The 20552-nt window shown below is 32.5% G+C and overlaps 1 protein-coding gene and 1 long non-coding RNA gene across 3 annotated transcripts in view; both read right to left on the reverse strand.

Annotated features, from left to right (window-relative positions):
* Nucleotides 1-658: 658 nt before the first annotated feature.
* Herc4 (HECT and RLD domain containing E3 ubiquitin ligase 4) overlaps nt 659-20552 on the reverse strand; it is a 44176-nt gene continuing 24282 nt past the window's right edge. For both annotated transcript variants that reach the window (XM_075307700.1, XM_075307699.1), the window contains exons 9-15: nt 9403-9522; nt 9198-9335; nt 1864-2324; nt 1711-1798; nt 1515-1652; nt 1345-1458; nt 659-1269 (exon numbers count right to left, since the gene is read on the reverse strand). In XM_075307700.1, coding sequence (XP_075163815.1) covers nt 1117-1269; nt 1345-1458; nt 1515-1652; nt 1711-1798; nt 1864-2324; nt 9198-9335; nt 9403-9522 — 1212 coding nt within the window. In that variant the 3' untranslated portion in view covers nt 659-1116. The remainder of the gene's footprint in view (nt 1270-1344; nt 1459-1514; nt 1653-1710; nt 1799-1863; nt 2325-9197; nt 9336-9402; nt 9523-20552) is intronic.
* Nucleotides 6062-6703, reverse strand: LOC142236955 (uncharacterized). Its single transcript, XR_012722275.1, has 3 exons — nt 6409-6703; nt 6261-6315; nt 6062-6188 (listed from the first exon to the last, which is right to left on the reverse strand). It is a non-coding gene; the product is annotated as an uncharacterized LOC142236955 (long non-coding RNA).

Genomic DNA, 20552 nt, shown 5'->3' on the forward strand with positions numbered 1-20552 from the left:
AGGCACCGGAGGTCAAATCTGGGGATCGGTTTATATGGGGCTATATTTAATTATGGACTGATATGAACCAATTCCTGCATGGTTGGTGGATACCATATACTAACATCACGTACCAAATTTCAACCGAATCAAAAGAATTTTGCTCTTCCAGGGGGCTCCGGAGGTCAAATCTGGGGATCGGTTTATATGGGGTATATATAATTATTGACCGATTTTTGCATGGGTGTTTGAGGCCATATATTAACACCACGTACCATATTTCGCCTCAGAACTCAGAATCAGATGAATTTTGGTCTTCCAAGAGGCTCCGGAGGTCAAATCTGGTGATCGGTTTATATGGGGGCTATATATAATTATGGACCGATGTGGACCAATTTTTGCATGGTCATTAGAGACCATATACTTACACCATATACCAAATTTTAGCCGGATCGGATGAAATTTTCTTCTCGTAGAGGCTCCGCAAGCCAAATCGGGGGATCGGTTTATATGGGGGCTATATATAATTATGGACCAATGTGGACCAATTTTTGCATGCTTGTCAGATACCATATACTAACACCATGTACCAAATTTCGGATGAAATTTGCTTCTCTTAGAGTGGGATTGACTTTCATTTCATTTTGGCTTTTGATGTTCACTTACGAAATTAAATGCATTTTATTTTCTCATATCCATAAAAATTTATTTAATGTAATTTATATTCAGTCTGGCTAATTTTACAATGTACAATCGGCAAACATTTTTCTGCATTTATTTGTTTTCAAGGCTTTTCAGATTTGTCTAACATATTTATAGTTGTAGTTTAAATTTATTACTTAACAAAATTGCATATGTCTTAAAACGAGTGTTTTGTATCGTTCATAAACGGCATGCCACACTTTTTCAGACATAACTTAATAGGTGTTTTTTAAGATTTGAGATATTAATATTAGCCATTACATGCAAATATATTTAGCAACTAAAATCGTTTACAATATTTAGACCACCATCCTAACTAAATATAAAAAAAAACATGTGATGAGTACAAAAGGCAAACAACATTTTCTTTAAACAAAAATTCATATCTGGTAAAACATTAGATGGTATATGTATGGCATTTTTAAAAGTCGAATATTACACGAGACTGAAACCCTGGGTCTGTTGTATTGCTTGCATTAACTTATATTTTAGACGCTCTTTTGTTTTGTAACGAGGTAAATCGAGAAGATTAAAACATGTGTGAGCTACAGGTAAACATCTATCATCATTTGTTGGTTGTATAAAAATCTATAACATTAAATACAAGGCATATATTTTAGTATTCACAACAAAACATAAGGATATACGGAAAAATTTTCATACCTTAATAGCTTTCATTCCCTGTATTGGTATGCGATCGCTACCTGTGAGATATAATAAAAATTTCTTCTTATCTTCGAGTGACATTTCATGGAAGGTTTCCCAAAACCACTTAACCTGTTTCAAATGAAAAAATATTAAATTCTGTAGTTTTTAGAAGATTGTGCACATACCGTATCATCACTGACTGTGTAACCATTTTTGTATTCGCAAGACAATTCCCAAGTTTTCCAATCATACTCTTCGTTACCTACAACCATTGCCATAAGTTCTTCCGGTCGGAATAATTTTAGAACATTTCCCCAGCAAACCTTATTGGAAAATATAAAGATTGGAATACAGCACAAAGTTTCAAAATGAAAATTTTACCTTCATAAATCCCTTTTGAAATGCTTTGAATTTGTCATCAACAGCCTTATTGAATATGAAGTCCACATATAAATCTACAAACTCTTGCCTATAATTAAAAGCAAGAAAAAGTCAATTCGGACTCGAAACAGTGTATGTACGTTAATAACTTGCCTATTTTCTTTTGTTACATTTATATTCGAACCATTAGGCTTCAATGGTTCACTAGTACTCTCTCCGAAAATATCTCTCGATATTTCAAAATGCAAATCGAATGTTTCTTCAAAATCATCCCCATCATAATCCAAAATTTGTTGCATGGATCTTGCCAACATTGGTGATAACTCTTGCAAATCACTTAAGTCGACATTTTCATTCATTATCTTTTTATACAAGGCCAATGGAAATGGTAAATTTATAATTGTAAAGTTATAAATTGCCAAACCACAAATGATACCAATCAAGAAATACATATTTTCAGTTTCGAATGTCATGTCTGCAAACCATACTACTCGCGAATCTTCATATTCTTTGAACATTCCGTACTTGGGATCAATCAAATCCTTTAAAAGCAACATAAAGAATTCCTTTCGTACACCACCAGCGTCCTCTGCTTCTTCACCAAAAAATTTTATCTAAAAACAATTGAGTATCTTTTGTAGCATTAAATTTTGGATTTCATTTATGCTCAACTGAGAGCATTTGACTTTAGTACCAGTATACCTAACGCACCAAGACAATGATTGTTGCTAGTTTTTCGATATTCAGTATTCCCCGCTTATTTACCGGTTGGCATATTTTTACGTGTGAAACCAAAAGCCGTGATTCCGTCGAATTTATATTACAGGGATATGTTGATGCTGATTGGGTAGGATATAGAAAAGATAGAAAATCGTACATGGGTTTAGGGTAGGTTAGTTTAAGGGGCAGCCCTATTTATTCTCAGGCTCACTAGACTTCAGTCCATTGCCTGGTCAGTCTGGTTGAACCAACCAGAAACATTAGCAGACTGTTTAAATTAACATTTCCAGGTCCGCCAGTAATCTAAAGCTATATGCTCCTAAAGTTCGCTTATGCCTTTCACAAATACAGGACACTTACGTAAGAGGCGTCTAATTGATTCGTTTTACTCCGCATCATGACAGCTCGTGTAGTAGTCGTTATACTTCGCGCCAATAGTTTTTGTAAACACGCCTATCAGGCAGTGACCCGTTATAGCAGATATCAAGAGTGATACGTCTTGAAAACACTAGTTGCTAGATAGTTCCTAGTTCTTTCAGGGGACTGACTGTCTGAGTATATATTAATGTCAATATTTGTTGGAACATTACTTATCAGCCAAATTGCTATTCTAAGTTCCAGGTTTTTAGAATATACTTGGAAGCCCACTTGTCCATCCAATTAGGAGCCATCGATGTAGAAGTCTATATAACGTTTATTCCCCGCGGATCACTGTTGGGAATTGGAGTTTCTAACTTTTGTCGAACAGCGGTTTCGCCAGAGAGTAATACACTACGTTTGGCACATCTGGTATTAATTATTTCGAGGACCGAACTGTGACCGTGTATTTTTACGACCACAGCGGTAGCTCGCGCAACCGCAGAGTCGTTGTAGCGTCTGACTGTTTGGCTAATATGCCTAAAGGCAATAGCTGCACATTAAGGATATCTGTTCCTGTCTTACTGAATGCGTCTGAGATACACAAACACGCCATTCGCTTTAACTTTATCTAAACTTGTTTTAACTTTATCAAAACTTGTCGACTGCTTAAATGCCGGCCAGCAGACCACAAAATCATATAGCATTATAGGTCTAACCACTGCCGTGTATAGCCAATGCACAATTTTCGGTTTTAGTCTCCACTTTTTCCTATTGCCTTTTTGCACGAATACAAGCCTACCGTGGCTTTTCTCGCTCTTTCTTTAATATTAAGCTTAAAGTTCAGGTTCCCGTCCAATATAACTCCAAGGTATTTTGCACACTCACCAAAGGGAATTTCAATACCACCTGTGGGAATTTTGCGTTCTTTGCAGTACATGACTAGTTCCGTGGATGGGAATTTACCCCTGAGTGCAAGAGCCATATGATCTGCGCATGCCACCACTTTTATCCTTTCTTTTTCTAGGTTTATAGCTACATTCCAAAGAAGAGGTGATAGAACTTCTCCTTGGGGAGTGCCTCGGTTCACATATCATTGAACGCATGGACTTATTTTCTTCTTCGGGGATTGAGTTATACTGAGGCTGAATATATGGCGGTTTACGAAGAATCCAATGAGGCCGTATATTTGTACACGTCAAACCTCTGCAACGAATACACAAATGAATACTTCAAGCACAAGCTTTACAATTCGAGTAGTAACTTCATTGTCCATTTCTCAAACGAGTGAAATATAAACCTTGCACATTGTGAACCAAAACAAATAGAACCCAGTAAAGCAAGCACCAAACAATGTTTTGAAGTATTTGAATGTAATCGGAATTCCAAATCCATTCGTTTTATAATTTCCATTTCTGAGTAGATGAAGTTATTTCGTTTTCTCAACTATAAGAGTATGATGCTACACACACATACACACCACTCCCATTTTGTTTATTGTTGGCACATACAATAAAAAGCCCAGGCCCGCTCACAGCCTGCATTCATTGAATTCTGCCAATCAACTGATCGACGATTGTGTTTGTGTTTCTTTTGTTTGATAGTTACTTCGTGTCTCATACGAAGTTTCGTCGTTGCTAAAGCAAAGTATTCTATCTTCACTAAAAATCTTTTGATTTGCTCGTATCGTGACGATTACTTCAAAACCAAAATATTGAAAAGAACTGTATAACGATTCCTTTTGAATGTGATGGTTCTGCAATGCTTGACACTGTAATCGCTTTACAGTGGTTTTGTTTTATTCATTAATCGAAGTATTCGAAGTATTCGTGGAGTGTATTGCCTTCACTAGAACATCGATTACTTCAAATAGGCTTGTGCAGGCCTTTGGTACACGTGTACTTGCCACATGAGTACATCTATTTGAGAGAGTCGCAAAACAATTGGTACACATTTTGATGAACACCAAAAGCTACGAGTAACTTCTTGTTGTTACTCTAATGTCTTCACTACCAACGAGTACAAATTCCTCTTACGCTCGTATTGAAGTGTACTCAGGGTGATCACGTCGAGTATGTAGCGAGAACAAAATTGCATGGAGTACTACATGTACAACGTGCAATTTGAGAAATACAAAGAACAGTTACTTTCCATTAAATATGTTTTCGGTTTGTTATACAGAACGGCTACCGATAAGCTAACATAAGTGCACACAAAAAATTTTTTTTTGATTTCAATCACGAAAATCGCGGATTCAATCATTTTTTTAATTGAAATGTCTTCAATCACGAAAATGATAGTATCAATCACCCATTTTGATTGAAAACCAACACGATTTTCAATTAAAAATTTAATTGACTTTTGTCACGGAATCAATTAATTGTGTGATTGAATCAATTAAAAACGTGATTGATTTTTAACATAAAATTCAATCACAGTTTTAATTGAATCAATTAAAATTTTAATTAATTTCGCGACAAAAATCAATCAACTATTTGATTCATTCAATTAAATAATTAATTGAAATTGGCTATAAATTTCAATCAAAAAATTTATATATTGCGACCCCAAAATCGTATTTAATTTTATTTGAAATAAAAGAAAATATGTGTTTCTTATAAAACATATTTAATATTTTATTATTTTTTGAATTATGCAATAGACAAATAAATTTGGTTCTTGTCATTTGTGGTTTGTTCTAACATAACTTACAAATACAATTACATAAATTATATAAATCATTATCTTCCTTATAATAATAACCATGTTAGCATGGTCCATCTAATATGTAGATCCGCCTAGATTTCCAATAAATCAGTAAGCTAAATTAGTTTTTGTGAAAGTAAACAGAATAATTCGAATTTAATTTTGTTCAATTAAAAGTTAATTTTGTTACCTGCATAGAATATCAAGTTCAATTCTTAGTTCCAGGTTGCAGATTTATAATCTTCTTTTGCAGTTGTAGTCTTTTAGCATAAAAAGGTGTATTAAGGAGCTCGGTAATTTAATTTTAGTAACAATTCCTTTCCAAAATTTCCACACATTGAAATCGTCTATTAAAATTTGAACCAATCATAGACAAAAATAATGGGAAAGCAATGTAATATTTGGTATTATATTGATGATACTTTGCAAATTCTAAAAATAGAAAAAATATATAAATGGGAAATACATATTTTTATTATTTTCGGATATTTTTCATATTTTTAAATCCAAAAGAAAGAACTTTTTTCCCATTACATAATTCAGCTCATTAGTTTATATATTAGATATACTGCTCTCTACTTGGGTTCAAACTGAAAAAGGCAGGTAAAACAAAAATACAATTTAATGCCAACGCCACTTCGCAACTTCAAGGTGAATCTTCCAACAAACCCATACCGCTCTTGGTTTTAAGAAAACTAGTAGTGAAAAAAATATAATTTTAAAAGATCAATACGGTACCCACTTTTTTGTTGCAAACATGTTCTTACATATTTGATAAAATGATGGAGTTGATTGGTCAATTTCACGAAATAAAATTGGTTACTAAAAGATATGAATAAAAAATATATTATTTTAGTCCGTTTAATGTAAACAGGCTTCAATGGAAAACGGTATTCACATTTCACAATTTCTTACCTTCAATAAACGTAGATTGTTTTCCATTTTTACAATACCACAAAACACAAACACAGGTAATTTCAAATGCGTTCTCTCATATATTTTTTCAAACCTTTACCACGTGGCCATTTGTTGTTGCACACTTTATTTATTTCAACCCTTTGCTATGATTTGTTGTTGCGTTCAAAATATTTATGTACACATTTTCAATGCAGCAGACAGAATGTCGCCAATCATGTTTTTCAATTTACGCGAAAAACAAAAACCCAACCGTTCGTTACAAGTTACTTCTACAGACTGATCTCTCCATCATACATTGTTGAATAAATACCCATTCTCTTGTTCTCTTTTCGCTCTTTCCATTGCTCAAAATTATTAAATTTCAATCACAAAGGTGATTGGATCAATCACATGTGTAATTGGAAACGGAAAAATTTTCAATCACGTTTGTAATTGAAAATTATTTCCGAATTGATTAACAAATTGATTGAATCAATTAATATTTTAATTGGAAACGTAACAAATATCAATCATTTTTTTAATTGGGTTTTATTCGGATTTGATTAAATAATTAATTGAATCAATTAACATATTAATTGAATCCGTTTCCAAATTCAATTAAGTGTTTAATTGATAAAATGTTGGTGATAATTTTTTGTGTGTGTGTGACATACATACATATCTATGATTAATAACAGTGGAAAGTTTTGCTTCGAACATAACTGAGAAATACTTGTGGTATCACGTGAAGTGAACAGAATGTATGTTGTGCTCTTTCTCAAGTACTTATATTTTTATTGTTCCTTTTTTCGGAACACATATTGTTTCAGACTCGTTGGTATTTGATAAGCAAGTATGCTCTTCACTTCACTGCTTGCGCTCTGAGAGACAGATAGTGTATGTACTATATTCGAAAACGAATTTCATAGACAAAGAGAGAAAGGAGAATAAACGTTATACTCTAGAGAGTCTAAGAATACAACAAAGAGTTCAATGTGCAGTAAACAGAAAAGAAGACAAAGATAACACTAATGCTGCCTATACATTAGCTATTATTTAATTTACGTCCAATCTTCTATGATCGTAGTCATAAGGAAAAACATCTGTGATATTTTAATTTAGTTTTGTAATTATTTTTGAAATTATTTTAAATATTTGTTTAACGTCGTGGTGTTCCTGTGCCGTTACTTTTTACAATTTAAAATTAATTTAAAAAATATGACAAAAGACTAAATGTAAGTTTAGAGTTTAGTGTATGATACGCTACATAGAAGTAATTGTATGTTTTTTCTGTTTACAATATGGTTGCCAGATTTCAATAAAAAATTCATCCCAGAAGAAGTTGGAAATCACCAACGAAACGTCGGATGTAAATATGAAATAAAGTCTTTTTATTTGCATATTGAGAGACCTTGAAAGCCCATTTTAGAACAGATCTAAAAATAACCAAAAATACTTATATTTTTAGTTAGTTCAGTTAGGCTTTCGCTTTTCCAAATCCGAATTGCCGGGCCTCACGCTTGACACCTGCCATCAGATTTTGTACAGCCACCTTGTCCACCTTCTTCGCCGCAGAAAGCCAGTTTGCATTGAACTGCTGCTCGTCCTTAGCAGTTTTTTGGTCTTCTTTAGGTTCCGCTTGACAATAGCCCAGTATTTCTCAATTGGGCGGAGCTCTGGCGTGTTGGGAGCGTTCTTGTCCTTGGGAACCACCTGCACGTTGTTGGCGGTGTACCACTCCATGGCCTTTTTTCCGTAATGGCAAGATGCCAAATCCGGCCAAAACAGTACGGAACAACCGTGTTTCTTCAGGAAAGGCAGCAGGCGTTTATTCAAACACTCTTTCACGTAAATTTCTTGGTTGACAGTCCCGGAAGCTATGAAAGCTGCTTTTCAAGCCACAGGTACAGATGTCTTGCCAAACCAGATATTTCTTTGCGAACGTTGACAGTTTTATGTGCTTGAAAATATCTGCTACCTTTCCCCTTTCTTTTGCTGTCCCGGAAGCTGCTTGTAGTCGGCTTTGACGTAGGTTTCGTCGTCCATTACCACGCAGTCAAACTTCGTCAGCATCGTCGTGTACAGCCTCAGGGATCGCGCTTTGGCCGTCGTATTTTGTTTATCATCGCGATTTGGAGTCACTACCTTCTTGTAAGTCGATAGTCCGGCTCGTTTTTTGGCTCGATGCACGGTTGTAGACGATACACCCAGCTTATTTGCGGCATCTCGGAGAGGTTAGGGTTTCGCTTGAAACTACCGGCAACTCTCTTTGTCGTCTCAGCGGCTTCCGGTTTTCGATTTCCCCCCGATCCATACTTCCTGGCTGTCGACAAACGTTCCCCAAACACTTTAATTACATTTGTAACGGTTGATTTGGCAACTTTTAGCGATTTTGCCAGCTTTGCGTGCGAGTAGCTCGGATTTTCGCGATGCGCGAGCAAAATTTTGAAACGCTGCTCTTCTTGCTTGGACGGCATTTTGACAACTGAAGAGTGAATTCCAAAATCAAAATAGGAGCAACATGCTACATACACACACCTTCAAAATGAGGGGTGTTCAGGTTTTTTAAATGCAAAATTGAAAGAAATACGTCAAGTTTATATTGACCAAATTTTGACCGTATCACCCTTTAACTTATGGTGTGCAACATAGACGTAATTGCATCCCTCTCAGTTTATATTATTGTTGTCTAATTTCTAAAAAAGCCAGCCCTCATAAACGCCTTACACAGATATTTACCCAAATGTTTTAAGATCTTCAGCGATGTAATTAAGCGGGGATTACTGTATTTTATATATTACACATACCTTCAGAGGTTTTTTCAAATCATTAGGATTACACTTCATTATTTCGCGCAGCGTGTCCTGTACCAAATTCTCTCGAGTAACATTCAATACAACAAATTGTTGAATTGGTTGACCGGTGGTAAGGAAACTAAAAATGCTCTGAAAAATAATAAGAAAAGCTTATAAGAATATGAAAATGTATATAAATATTCTTAATTGAACTCACATTTGAAGTGGCTGTGTTCATGGCATGGTGCATTTGAATTGCTTGATCTGTTTGTAGTAACGTTGTCTTAGCCGCGGCGTTGAAAAGCATAGGATAATTGCAGATATTAAATGCACCAGGCTACGAGGAAAAAAAAAAAAACAATATAATAATAAATGAAATGTTGAAATGTTGCCGAAACCCCTGAGAAAACTACACCGTTTGAGTTTGAAAACGAACAAAAAACTGCAGAAAAAATTTTCACGAAAAATTATCCAATTAAAGTCTTAATTGAGTTTTAAAAAATATTCAATGAAAAATTTAATTGATTCAAAAAACTCTTTAATTGAAACAAAAACCATTCACAAAGATTAATAGTATCAATTAACTTTTTAATTGACTTTCAATGAACTTTTTAATTGATAATATAATTTCTGTGATTGAAGACATTTCAATTAAAAATTAATTGGATCAATTAATTTCGTGATTGAACAAAAAAATATTTTTTTGTATGTGCTTACACTTACACAAAAAAAAAAAACAACTATATACGGTCGTAAGTTCGGACAGGCCGAATCTTATGTACCCTCCACCATGGATTGCATAGAAACTTGTACTAAAGACTGTCATCCACAATCGAATTACTTGGGTTGCGGTAAGACTTCTCGATGGCAAGGTATCTTAAAAATTCTTAACACCGTGTTCTCAATTGTAAGTTAGTCCATCGGGGTATATATTAAACAAAAAAGGCCGCTTTAATACGTAAATAATTCAGTTTGACAAAAGTTTCTATAGAAATAAAATTTTGACAAAATTTTCTATAGAAATAGAATTTTGACAAAATTTTCTATAGCAATAAAATTTTGACAACATTTTCTATACAAATAAAATCCAATGAAGGACTTCTTCCCACTTAAATATGAGCTAAATTATTAGTTTTTGTACCAAAAAGAATAGCAACAACAGAATTCCAATTGCGTCCAATAACAACAACAATGCAGCAATTTTAAATTAAGCCAAACGAAGTTTCAACAACCCACAAAACGGCGAAGAAAGCAACTTCAGGGCAACAACAACAATGATGTGAAGTCTGAGTAAGATTTTCCACTTCCACAAAAGTTGAAGGTACCACCAGTAATCATAAGTTTTGTTGGGTATAGTAATAAAATTTTGACAACATTTTCTATAGTAATAAAATTTTGACAAAATTTTCTATAGTAAAAAAAATGCCTGTTTCGGTATCAGGCTAACATGAAATATAGTAAAAACAAGTATTGAAAGTCTAAAGTCGGGCGGGGCCGACTATATTATACCCTGCACCACTTTGTAGATCTAAATTTTCGATACCATATCACATCCGTCAAATGTGTTGGGGGCTATATATAAAGGTTTGTCCCAAATACATACATTTAAATATCACTCGATCTGGACAGAATTTGATAGACTTCTACAAATCTATAGACTCAAAATTTAAGTCGGCTAATGCACTAGGGTGGAACACAATATTAGTAAAAAAAATATGTGAAACATTTAAATCTGAAGCAATTTTAAGGAAACTTCTCAAAATTTTATTTATGATTTATCGCTCGATATATATGTATTAGAAGTTTAGGGAAATTAGAGTCATTTTTACAACTTTTGGACTAAGCAGTGGCGATTTTACAAGGAAAATGTTGGTATTTTGACCATTTTTGTCGAAATCAGAAAAACATATATATGGGAGCTATATCTAAATCTGATTCGACCGATTTCGACCAAATTTGGCACGCATGGCTACAATGCTAATTCTACTCCCTATGCAAAATTTCAACTAAATCGGAGTTAAAAATTGGCCTCTGTGGTCATATGAGTGTAAATCGGGCGAAAGCTATATATGGGAGATATATCCAAATCTGAACCGATTTCAACCAAATTTGGCACGCATAGTTACAATGCTAATTCTACTCCCTATGCAAAATTTCAACTAAATCGGAGTTAAAAATTGGCCTCTGTGGTCATAAGAGTGTAAATCGGGCGAAAGCTATATATGGGAGATATATCCAAATCTGAACCGATTTCAACAAAATTTGGCACGCATAGTTACAATGCTAATTCTACTCCCTATGCAAAATTTCAACTAAATCGGAGCAAAAAATTGGCCTCTGTGGGTAAATGAGTGTAAATCGGGCGAAAGCTATATATGGGAGCTATATCTAAATCTGAACCGATTTGGCTGATATTTTGCAAGTTTTTCGAGACCCATAAAATATTCGGATGTACGGAATTTGAGGAAGATCGGTTGGTATACACGCCAATTATGACCAGATCGGTGAAAAATATATATGGCAGCTATATCTAAATCTGAACCGATTTTTTCCAAAATCAATAGGGATCGTCTTTGAGCCGAAACAGGACCCCATACCAAATTGTAGGACAATCGGACAAAAACTGCGAGCTGTACTTTGCACACAAAAATACATCAACAGACAGACAGACAGACAGACGGACATGGCTAAATCGACTCAGAATTTAATTCTAAGCCGATCCGTATACTAAAAGGTTGGTCTATGATTACTCCTTCTTGGCGTTACATACAAATGCACAAACTTATTATACCCTGTACCACAGTAGTGGTGAAGGGTATAAAAATTGGATAAAAATTGCTTCTCTTAGAGGCTCCGCAAGCCAAATCTGGGGATCGGTTTATATGGGCGCTATATATAATTATGGACCGATTTGGACCAATTTTTGCATGGTTGTGAGAGACCATATACTAACACCAGGTACCAAACTGGGGCCAAATCACCGCAGTCGAAATCGAGTACTTCGTCGTCGTAATGTAGTTTACGCGGATCACCGCAGTCGTTATCGAATTGTTTCTACTCGAAGTTGAACACGATAGGTACCATGCTATCGAAAACGAAGTAATGATTTTTAATGTAATGATTTTTGAGCAGAAAAAAGGTAAACAAAAAGAAACAAGTTGGTGAAAATGGAAGTATTATTTATATATATTGGCAAAATACAGTAGCCGCTTCAAAAAAACTCTTTTTTTCAAGAAAATATTTAAAAGCTTCTTTTGACAGATGAAAGCGTCTTTTAAATTTATGGATGTTAAAAACACAATTAGTTAAAAGCACTCACTTCAAAATAGAATCACTTATAGGCAATGTACACTGAAAAAAAAGCATACTCGGTTCCAAAGATTTTGTCTTTACTTTAAAAAATTTGGAATTGATTCCGAGCCAAAGAAGCGGAGAATACAAGTAAGGATACTTTTAAGACACAATTCTCTTTTAAATTTAGGTTTTGTGTACTTGCTTCTAGGAAGCAAATTTTAATTTTTCGCTTTCTCAGCTTTTTTCTTCATATGCTATCAAAGTCCTTTAAAAACGAGTTAACGGCAACATTATTTTCCAAATTAGGACTCGACTTCCAGTAGAAATTATGCTATGTTTGAAGTAAAAAACTTCTTTAAAATAAAGTTTTGAAAAACATGTCCTTAATTTGAACGATTTTTTGCTTTGTAGTCAAGATGCAAAAAGACAACAAATTTAAAGACAATTTCATTAAATTTAAAGAATTGTTCTGAATTATTAAAGTCAAGTTGACCTTAGCCTATAAATTTTTTCTTTCATGTTAAGATACCCATTTTTAAGTCAAATCACTTAATTATAAGGACAATACGACTTCATTGAAAAGTTTATCGACTTTTGGACAAGGAAAATAACTTTATTTTAGAGAAATGCGTCTTCTTTGCTAAGCAAAATTTGTATTCGTATTTTAAAGACATGAAATCTTTGACCTCACGACAATATTTTTTTCAGTGTACTTCAGACAATGCTAAACGACTGATTTTGTCTCGAATATTTTTCCTTATTTATGCCACTTTGTACTCATCCTCTGAATCCGAAGACGAGGAAAACAAAAACACATGGATTCATAATAATTTTTACACATATACATATTTTGATCACAAAAAGTTTTGAAATCATCTTTTGCTTCCAATTTCTTATTACCATATGTTTACAGCAATGTAAAAAAAGTAGTAGACGAAATAAATTACGATCGAATGCGGTGATCCAAAATTTTACAGCGATCGAAATGTTTCTCGATACGAAACAGAACTCGATGACGAATGCGGTGATTTGGCCCCTGGATCGGATGAATTTTGCTCCTCCAAGAGGCTCCGCAAGGCAAATCTGAGCGTCGGTTTATATGGGGGCTATACGTAAAAGTAGTCCGATATGGCCCAATACCATCCATATCCATATATGGCTCAATACCATCCGACCTACATGGGAGCCACCGTGGTGCAATGGTTAACATGCCCGTCTTGCATACACAAGGTCGTGGGTTCGATTCCTGCTTCGATCGAAAACCAAAAAGTTTTTCAGCGGTGGATTATCCCACCTCAGTAATGCTGGTGACATTTCTGAGGGTTTCAAAACTTCTCTAAGTGGTTTCACTGCAATGTGGAGCGCCGTTCGGACTCGGCTTTAAAAAGGAGGTCCCTTGTCATTAAGCTTAACATCCCAGCAAAAAAATTTGGAAGTTCTTCCAAAGGCACAACTTTAAAAGCACTTCCAGAAGATGCACTCCCAATGATGTTCTTTATTTTAACTACCCAGGAAGTTCTCTTTTTTCATACTTTTAATGGGTAATTTTATTTTTTGTTTCAAATAGCCCTTTCACTACCGATGTCCACTTAGAAGGACATTCGAAAAAGACACCAAATTCTATTTTCCCACTTAGATTCGATTTATTTCTCGATGTTATTTTAAAGTAGAGGCTTTAATCTAAATAAGCTACAAATATTTCCCATCAAGGCATATTAATTAAAGGTAAAGTCACGAGCAAGCGTGTGTACACCCCATGATATTTAGAAAGTCAAACTAAAATGACAGGTCACTTAAGTTGACATTTTTTGTATGTGTAGTGTTGTTGTATTGTAACACAATGTAAATAAAAGCAATATTTATGTACACAAAGAATGTAAACAAACCTACTAAACGTAAACAAAGCCTTTGACAAGATGAATGTCGATATTAGTCACCTGATTGTATGACTTTACCTCTTTAATATGCCTTGATTTCCCATATTGGTGACCACTAAAATATATTTTTATAAACTTCTTTAACAATAAACGAAAAATACGAAAATTTGAGACAATTTTTCTACTGTATGTCTCTAGTAAATGGATATTTATACAAAAACTATAGCCGATACTTTTTCGGGTTCTTTTTTGTATTTTTCTCACACTTTGAAGGATATTATAGGCCAAATAGCGCTTCTTTTCGTAAGGCCATTTGGTCACAAATCAAGAATCAAGTTTCCAGAACAAGCTCATATACCTCTTGAAGTAATTGAGGTAGGCTCTCAAAATAACAATTTTTGTTTTACATGCTGTTAGTACTAGTAAACACAGAAGAAAAATTAAAGTTTTTAACATTAGGTTTATTTCGGTAGTGAAAGGGATAGGTTAAAAACAGAGTAAGAATTCATAAAATGGTACAAATCATTTAAATTTTGTCAAAAAATGCTAAATCCAATTTGAAAAAATTGTGAATTTTTGAAAATATTTGAAGTCTAACGTTTCCGGCAAGCGTTAGAATCCATAAAATATTTATAAAAAGTTATAAAAATTATTTATTTGACAAAATATCACAGATTTTTTTAATTTACATCCAAAACATTGAATTCGGATCACACCTAAAGAAGTGATGCAAGTTCGGTGCAACGGCTGTTGAAATGGAGGACTTCCGTCCTATGACAAACCCATGTTAAATTCATCGCTTCTGCGTCAATTTTGAACCTCTTCCGGATCCAAAAAGAACATTTTCATTACTTTTTTGGCGACGCTTTTTTTGCTGGGATGGAATCGGGCAGCACTCAGTGATAAGTGAGAAGTTCACCAATGTGGTATCACAATGGACTGAATAGTCTAAGTGAGCCTGATACATCGGGCTGCCACCTAACCTAACCTAACCTACATCAATAACAACTACACTGTTAGAAAAATATGTTTTTCATATGTTCCGATATAAACAAAATGTGTTTCGGGCACAATTTTAAAACACAATATATTTAAGTGCAAACATGTAATTTCCTAAACTAACACTAAATGTTTGGGACATCTATGTTAATATGTTAGAATATATTATGTTTGTGGCATGAATGTTTCATAAAAATCATGTGTGAATGCAAACATATATAAATTTACAAATTTCGACTAAACATACATATGTTGTGATATTTTATTCAAAGCGACAGAGAGAGTAAAGAGAAAGAAATAGAGATGGAAACCGGGAGAGTTGACGAAAGATATCAACATAACAGCGAAAGAATCAAACGAGAACAATTTCTGTGAAACCGCTTGTATGTTGTTTCGGAAAATTGTTTTATGATAAGGCCACAAATTTGATATGCTTAAGTCTAAATATTATTTAATTTGAATAAAGAGAATAGACATTCGGAACCAAGAGAATAGACATTTGAAAAACAAACAGCATAGGTTTTCGCCTTGAGAGCACCATTTTATGTATGTGTGGACATGTGTTTTGTTTATCATTTTGGCATTATGGGCACAATTTTTTTCTTGGTTCATTAAAAGAAATCAGGGGTCTTCATAAAAATAACGAAAGGGCACTATACTCTTTTTAGAGTTGGGACAGTAAAATGAAATAAGGAGGAAATAGTGAAAAATTACACAGTAAAATGTATAAAAACAAAGTTAAGTTCCTCTTTATTAATAAGTTGTGAAAGAAGGAACGAAGAAACACATCGAAACGACTACTAATGACATTTCAACTTACACGAGAAGGCTTGTTTTTTATTGAAATTATTTCATTTAAAAACGAAACACACTTCTTATTTCTGTTAAATTTTTTTTTGAAATTATAGTTTACATTGGATGAAGTCAAAATTACATATTTTTTTAAGTCTTAAGCAATAAGAGGCATCGTTTTCTATGAAAGTATCACTACAGGACAAATGTCACAGAAAAAACGTGAACACACTTATTATTTATAGAAAAATTAACTAAAGAGTATTACAAACGCTGACATCATGTCGATATCTCAAAACTAAGTGAATATTTTTCGACAAATTCAAGAACATTTATTAAACATAATTAATTTAACAAGCGATTAATTAAAAATAAATAAACAAATGTAGTTTGAATGAGAAAATTGGAATTAAAAATTGCAAGAAAGTCTTCAGTGCAATACGCACAGAAAAAAAGTGTCTCGTAAATTTAAGAAGATTTTTACAATAATTTATTACAAGAATTTTCCAGAATTTTAGTTCATTTTTCGTATCTTCAACGAAAATTAACTACTCGAAAGGAAATTTTACAAATTCTAAGTAGCAATCGTTTAGTTCATGGCCTACAAAATACGATGGAAATTTCCTTAAAAAATTTCTTAACTGGTAGTTAAAAATTCGTTTGTCATGCTATAAAACTACTTGTGAAATGTAAAGTATTTTCTAAATAATAAGTACAATTTACCATAAGATTTTTTTGTATGAGAAAATATTTTTTTACGAAAAATGAACTTGAAAGTGGATAGCAATTTCTTACTGACAATTCCTATGGTTAATAATTGTTGGTAAAAAATTTCCCAATGAAATTTTTTAGTTCACATGTAATTAAATTTATAGACATTTTCGTCAAAAATGGGTAGATATCATTTCATGAAGTTTTTGCTAATTTTAAGTTAAACGTTTCATCGTTCTTATACTGATATGCATTTAAGAGTATTGTTTTTAGAGTAAATTGTGGACAGATGCGATGAACTAATGCATAGTACAGAGATCTTTCTCGTCAAAGTGGAATATGTTTAATGTAAAGATGATGTTACTTGAATTTTTTTTGAGAGTGAGAGCATGCAATGCAATAATGAGAAATGGTAGCGAGTGATGGGGATGTTGTGTATATCTGAGCGTGGGGTTGTTTTTGTTCTTTCAGTGGTTTGTGTGTGTGTTTATTATTGGCGAATGGTTTATTTGTCTGGATGAGGTGTTGTTTTCAATGAAGGCACGTGTGTTTTTGTTGTTGTAGGAATGTTTTGGTTTTGCTTGGTTTTGTTTGGCATGCTTCAGTTATATAGTTGGCGTTGGCGTGGGCTGTTGCATCTTTTTAGCAAGTATGTAACAAGAGAATATAAAGGTATGGAATATTTTGTTGTTTTTTAGACATATATTGGTGTTTGTTTATTAAAACTTTGAAATGAAAGTTATTAATATTTTAGCGATGAGATGTACGATGGCGAAGAGATGATCGGTAGCTTAGAAAAAAGTTATTAAGAATGTTCAATATTTAGGAAAAAATGCTGAAATGGAAAGTATATTGAAATTGTTTTATCTAATGCAATTTTCAATGTGGTTTTCTTTTAAAAAATAATATTCTTTATGTATATTATTAGTTGCTAATTATTATTATTATTATTTTTTTTAACAAGTTTCATGTTTTTCTTTGTTGTAAAAAAATATGTAAGTTAAGAGCAACCCAAATGGATTCGGGCAAATTTTTATATTTCTCCTCAGCGTATAATTTAATAGAGAAGTGGTAAGTTTTCTTTTAAAAATTGGCTTTCTTCTCACTAGAATATTTACGTTTTAATGACATTTTTATTGTCAAAAATTACAGGTTTTAATACCTTATTTTAGTATTACTTTAATCAAATATTTTTGGAAAATTTTTGTTACACCTCAGCATATAGTTTAATCATAAATTGGTAAGTATTCTTTTTAAAATGTGGTTTTCTTTTAAAAAGGATATTTTTTATTTATATCATTATTTGCTTAATATTATTATTATTTTTGAAACTAGTTTAATGTTTTTCTTTGTTGTAAAAAAATATTTAATTTCAGAGCAACCCCAAGATGGATTCGGGCATATTTTTATATTCCTCCTCAGCGTATAATTTAATAGAGAAGTGGTAAATTTTCTTTTAAAATTTGGCTTTCTTTTCACTAGAATATTTAAATTTTTATGACCTTTTTATTATCAAAATTACATGTTTTTAATACCTTATTTTAGTATTACAATAACCAAATATTTTTGGAAACAAATTTAATATTTTTATTGTAAAAAACAAATATTTAATTTCAGAATAACAATTTGGAAACATTTTTATGAATTGGTAAGCTTTCTTTAACATTCTTTTAACCAGAATATTTAGTTTTTTTATGCATATTATTTCTTTAATTAGATTTTTTGGAAACCAATATGTTTTCTATTTAATGTAAAAAATAAATATTTAATTTCAGAGTATCCCCAAATGAATTTCGATAACTTTTTAACCTCAGCGTACAATTTAATAGAGAATTGGTAAGTTTTATATTAAAACTTTGGCTTTCTTTTGACAAGAATATTTATTGTATTATGTCCTTCACATCGATAACAACACAGTTTTATGAGTTAATATATTACTTAATTCATTATTTCTCTAATTGTTTCAGGTACAAACTTTATGAGGTACGTTTATCTAAGAAAAGTTGAATTCCTTACACCATTTAATAAAATGCCCCCAAATTTGGTAAGTTACAAGCTAATTTAAAGAGATTAAAAATTATAGTTTATTACATGTTAATTTTTAACAATTTTCATTATTCCTTCCATATTTTTCAGCAAGATATGTGAATATACTAACGATGAATAAAAAACTAAGGAAAAGTCAAAATGTCCAAATAGCGAGTTAAAATAAACTACTTTCTTGTTCCACGTGGTCATAATTTTTATTCACAAAAACATTGTATTAAGAACTCTCATCATAAGTTTTTATAATAAAGTACTTTTGCTTAAAGAAAGTTGAATTTTAATGTATGAAAATTTTCATAATAGTAAAACGGGTTGTTGTCCCTTTAATTATTTAATTTCTCTGTACTGTGGAATGATTGATTTAAAAATAGTTTAGTCGTCGACATTTTAAGGAGACTGTTAACCACTTTTTATTATCGGGTTTCCCAAAAAATAAGCAGGTAAACCAAAATAATACTGACTTTTTAACTTGGTAGGGGTATATAAATCTTATGGTGTTGTAAAAATGAACTAAAATACAATGTTATAGATTAACTAAAATTTAAGAGAATTATAAACTAGACAAGTTGAAAAAAATCTTAAGGGCTAAATCATGGTCAATATTACTACAGTTTAGTTCGTTTTGCAATGGAAAAGGGTTCACTGTTTTTTCAGTGTTATTACAGTATGTGATTAGACAAGTATCTATAGCATTTGCTCACAAATTGGTAGTAAAACAGATAAAGATAAAGTAAAACAGATAAGTATAATAAGCATTAAGTACATTAAATAAAAATCACCAATAGATTAACAACAAAAATTTAAAATTAAAAGTAGAAATACAAAAGTATATAAACAAAAAAAATTAAAACAATAGTAAAGCTGCAATAATTAACTAATTTTGAAAATGATTGAAAATAGCTTTTTTGAATTTATATGCGTTGCCAATGCGTTGAATATCTGGTGGAAGGGAGTTCCAAAGACGGGTTGTATTTGTGAAAAATTGCCATTCAGAGATCAGAAGTTGATGGCGGGAAGGTATAACGAGTATACGTCTGTTAGATCTGCCAAAGTTTAATTTACTGTGGAGATACGGTGGATTTTTTGTATAAATAATTTAGAGCCCTCCTGAACTCAAAAGAATGTACCAAATATTTTTAATTTTGTCCAACTTTTTTTACACACAAAATAATATATATTTTTGAACAAAATGTTTGTTGATATACCAAACTCGGTTGCTAAAGTTACTAAAATTTAAATTTTTTAAATTTAAATTTGTAATGTATTTACAAATTACGTTGTTAGCACAAATTTAAACATAATCATAATTGTATTGACAATCAAAATTATTGATATTTTTTGTGCTTATCTAACCCCGCCTGCTTCATCGCACTTTCCGCTTCGTTGTAAATTGTAGTCCAAATTTGACTATTGTGATTAAATTTTTGGAATCTGCTTACCTTCATAGCAGTAACGGTTAAATACTTTCGTCTATCTACCCCATTCTTTCTAACACACACTTGTTGTTTCGTAATAAATTTCAGTTGGTGTCGATCGTCTATACCTGTCTCCTTCAAGCTGCCATGTAGCATTAAGAGTTATCTAGTGTAGGAAAAAAAAGAAATAATGATGTGCATTTTTTTTTGCTTCCACACTGAAAAAAATATTT

Source organism: Haematobia irritans, chromosome 4 (genome assembly GCF_050003625.1).
Source record: "Haematobia irritans isolate KBUSLIRL chromosome 4, ASM5000362v1, whole genome shotgun sequence".
NCBI lineage: Eukaryota > Metazoa > Arthropoda > Insecta > Diptera > Muscidae > Haematobia > Haematobia irritans.